This window comes from Salmo trutta, chromosome 8 (genome assembly GCF_901001165.1).
Source record: "Salmo trutta chromosome 8, fSalTru1.1, whole genome shotgun sequence".
Lineage (NCBI taxonomy): Eukaryota > Metazoa > Chordata > Actinopteri > Salmoniformes > Salmonidae > Salmo > Salmo trutta.
Genome location: NC_042964.1, coordinates 20404573 through 20409106, shown reverse-complemented (window position 1 = coordinate 20409106; position 4534 = coordinate 20404573). Strand labels below are relative to the sequence as shown.

The 4534-nt window shown below is 47.7% G+C and overlaps 1 protein-coding gene across 1 annotated transcript; it reads left to right on the top strand.

Annotated features, from left to right (window-relative positions):
• Positions 1 to 968: 968 nt before the first annotated feature.
• LOC115199249 (ankyrin repeat domain-containing protein 53-like) lies at positions 969 to 3742 on the top strand. Its single transcript, XM_029761871.1, is given in 7 exon segments — positions 969 to 1108; positions 1658 to 1811; positions 2047 to 2246; positions 2396 to 2560; positions 2838 to 2958; positions 3186 to 3249; positions 3252 to 3742. Coding segments are annotated over 7 exon segments (1257 nt in total). The 5' UTR covers positions 969 to 1046.
• The last annotated feature ends 792 nt before the right edge of the window (positions 3743 to 4534 follow it).

The window sequence follows — 4534 nt, the reverse complement described above, 5'->3', positions numbered from 1 at the left end:
CACAGATAACTTTAGCATTTAGTTTATTAGCAACCGCTTACTACTTTTTTAGCATGTTAGCTAACCTAACTTTAACCCCTAATCCCTAGCCTAGCTAACGTTAGCCACCTAGCTAATGTTAGCGTAAGCCACCAAGCTGAAGTTTCCCACAACAAATTAGAATTCATAATATGAAATAGATGATGGACCATACCAAACATAACAGACCATTCTCATTTGGGTGTCCCACATTTTCGTTTGCTATGTTACGTCTACCCCTGAGTCCAGGTTGTTTCAGCGAGGCAGGCCTCCAGTACTGGTTCCATACAGAATCAGAATCGACCGATTTCATACTTACTTTGCTCCGAAACCTCAGACCCATACACTGTCAATGACAACACGCGCTCCAGCCAATGCATTGTCAATGCCTCTGCCCAGGGCTTTGGCTTGAACTATAGGAATCCCATTGGTTCTATGGAAGTATCCATTTCCATGACACGAGACACTCCATCCTACCTAATGAAGGCAAAAGGGTAATTCTTTATTTAACTAGGCAAGTCAGTTAAGAACAAATTCTTATTTACAATGATGGCCTACCCCAGACGACGCTGGGCATATTGCGCCCCGCCCTATGGGACTCTAACCACGGTCAGACGTGATTCAGCCTAAATTTGAACCAGGGACTGTAGTGACACTCTTGCACTAAGAGGTGCAAGATATATACAGTATATATTTATTTTAAGTATGCTAGAACTGCCATTGCTTTGAACTAGGCTATTTGTTTAATTCAACACATTTCATAGCCGTTACAAAACAAAGCCCAGTCGTCTGTAGGCTACGTGAGTGAGGAACAATAACAGAAGCAATAGGATCAGGCCCGGATTCCTTCTAACCGAGGGGTTTCTTGGCCACGCCTCTACATGCACACACACACACACACACACACACGTTTCATTCAGCATCAGTAAAATTGACATAATTTATTTGCCTTCCACGCTGGACTGCGATAATGGGCCATGGGCTATAACTCGAAAGTATGTCTATATTCTTGGATTGGAACATTAACAATGCGCATGTTTTCAATTAATTCTCTTTTACAAGGACAACTTCTGAATTCTGGAAAGATAAAGTAAGTGTTCCAATCAAATTGATTCTAAATAGGACAGTTTCTATCTGTCATGCATCGTTCTGTTGCAATGTTCTGTTTTGGGTTGTTGAGTAATATAAATATAATTAATTATATTTTCGTTGAGATGTTGCGCTTAAAAACAGTGGAACAATATGAAGAATAACCATAGCAACCATGGAACATATAAACAAACGCTGAAAATGATCGACCCAAAGATGGCTACTACGTGGTAAAATTGTATCCTGATTTGCTAGACTACTTTGTAGCTATACATTTAACCCATTGAAACACTGTAACATTGTAGCCAAGCTTTCGTGCCTGTAATGTATCAGAACTTATAGCGCAACTTGAAGTAGCGCACCGCTCAAGGGCAAGGAGTCGCCTTAATGCTGTCAGACGTTTAGACTAACCAGAGCCTGGGCTTACTAGTTTATTTAATACTATCAAACTATAATTTGAAAAACTAAAGACGAACTTTTTTATTCCTATTCTCAACCTGTTCCTGGACTGATTGTTGTTATTGAGTGACTGGATAATGTGCTCCTCCAGTAAGCCCAGGGTAGGTGGTGGGGTGGTGCTGGTGCGGCGGTTGGTGAAGGCTCCGCCGGACAGCGACATGTTCCAGGCGGCCACCTCGGGGGACCGTGACTGGCTGCGACTCAGCCTGAAGCGGGCGCTGTCCCCAGCGCAGCTCGACAAACAGGTGAATCAGGTGAATCAAGCACTGTGTCGGCGGCTTGACTCGATGTCAATTCAATAACTCCACCTGTTGAAGTGCTGGTCATTTGTTTACATTTATGCATTCCAACATGTTTTCTGTGGCTGTACTGACCTGCTGAGTGTCTGTGTCTGTCTGAGCATGTGCGTTTGCCCTTTTGTGCCTGTCTGAGTGCACCGTGCTCGCTGCATACCTATATGTACACACACACACACACTAGGGTCTGACGGTGCTCCACGTGGCCGGCCTACATGGGCAGTTGGAGTGTATGAAGCTGCTGTTGGCATCCCAAGCGGTGGACATAAACGCCAGCTGCCCCCTGGGCCGCAGACCCATCCACATGGTCCTCACTGCCAAGAGCAGACCCCACTCCCATGCCTGCCTCACCTACCTACTGGAGCATGGAGCCCTGCCAAACGTGTACGTCGTCACCTCTTGCTCTGACAACATTACCCCCACGTCTATAATGAGCGTGACCTTTAGAATGGACGATGACGGTGATAATGACAGTGAAGACGAAGGTGGTGGTGATGGACTTTAAGAGAGTCGTGTATTGGGTTCATTTCCAGAGCCACTGACACGGGGTTGACCCCCATCCACCTGGCTGCCACCGAGGGCCTGTGGGAGTGTACCAAGACCCTGGTGCAGGCGGGGGCAGACACTGGTGCACGAGACAACAGAGGACACACGCCACTGGACCTGGCACGCATCTGGTGCCACAGAAGGATCGCCAGGTGTGTGTGTGTGAGTCAGTGAGAGAGTGAGAGAGAAAGACAGAAATAGAGGTATAGAGAAAGAGATGTGTGTGTTTGTTTGAAAGGTGGGGTGTAGTAGTAGTGGTAACAGGTTGTGTACTTACCAGGTAGTACAGCCATGTCAGAGAGACATTCGCAGATCAGCTGAGGGGCGAGTGGCGCCACCTATCAGAAGACAAGTTTGTTTACTCCGCTTACTTCTTAGCAGGAGTGGCACTTCACTTGACTGTATGTGTGACTGACTGTGTGCGGCCAGGTTTCTGAAGGACTCCATGTGGCAGAGCGAGAAGAAGAGGGAGATGGAGAGGCGCAAGGCGCTGCAGAACCTTCAGCAGGACCTGTTCAACATGCACAGGAGGGCCGAGAACATAGAGAAGGTTTGTCTAATCTACTGTGTGGAAAAACACAACGCAGTTATTATTACTGTTACTATTACCAATGCTGTGTTACTATTTTCCTGATAGGAAGTTACATAGATCTAACATTTATCAATGTTAAAAAGTCCAAACCCTTGAATTTAATCAAAAATGAATCATTACTTTTTTCCTAACGATTGTTACCTGGTTCTCCGCCGTGTCCATGTTTCTATGGTGACCTCCCTCAGGTGGAGAGACAGAAGTTGATGGAAGAGAAGGTCACGGCGTGGGCCGATAAGAAAGGCCTTCCCTCCTCTGGGCCGAGCCTAGGGCCACGTGGAACCAGGCTCACGCCCACTGCCTCTCCCCAGGCCAGAGGCCACAAAGCCAGAGGACCAAGGCCTGCCACAGGCAGCATCCAGGGGCCCCGCCTCGGGAGGCCTGGAACATCTCCCCCAACCCCTCCAAACCCCCGCCGGCCTCTGTCTCCCGGCCCCAGGGGGTGCGTCTGAGCAGCCAGCCCGAGAGGTCCCCTCCAGAGCCCGACCTGAGGAGCAGCGTAACTCTCTGCAGGGCCCGTGGGGATGGACGTCCCCAGTACACCGCCAAGTGGGACGGGTCCCCCCAGTCGGTCCCCAACCTGCCCTGGGATGTCCTTCAGAGGGGGCTGTTCTCTGCTGCCTTCCCATCAAGGATCACCTCGCCCAACCACTTCCAGCCCAACCATGTGCTTGACCTGCCGCGCCTCGGCTGCTCCCCAGGACCCAACACCTCCCTGGACAGAGGTGGCCATGCACCTGGCTGAGGAGCTGGAGCCTGGCCACTACTGACTGGATGGAGAGGTAGAAGTTGCCCCTAACCAATGATCCAGAGTCAGATTTCTTTCATCCCTCTAATTGTTAAGGTTAGAATGGCAGGTAGGGTAATCTGATCCTAGATCTGTGGTTGGGTGCAACTTCTACCTTAAGGAGTGGTGGAGATCCACTTTCTCCCAGTCTTTACTGTAATGGAGACACTGTACTGACTCTACTATGTCACAAAGTATCACAGGCGATTGGACAGTGGTGTTCTGCAAAACATAAGATTTAGCATATCAGGAGTATTATTATATTATTATTATTAAAAGGTGTGATATTTGAGAAATATTACTGGTGGCATTAATACTGTATATTCTCGTCCAATAAAAATTGCCAGATTATGAAAGGCGTACAAGGATTGTTTAGCAATGTCTGAGCTAACTCCCGAAAATGGATACAAATGGGTATTGTAATTAGTATATGACTATCTATTTACATTTTAGTCATTTAGCAGACGCTCTTATCCAGAGCGACTTACAGTAGTGAAAGCATACATTTCATAATTTTTTCCCCCCTGTACTGGTCCCCCGTGGGAATTGAACCCACAACCCTGGCATTGCAAACACCATGCTCTACCAACTGAGCCACACGGGACTACATCTATGTATGTTGTTGAATACAGGAGAAATAAGGACTACCCTGAAACTTTCCACTCTGGGCTTGCTGTCCCAATTAAGTGCTTTTGTGTCATTATAGGGCTCCCCCATCCCAATGTCACACTGGCTCTGCACAAGTGGAAC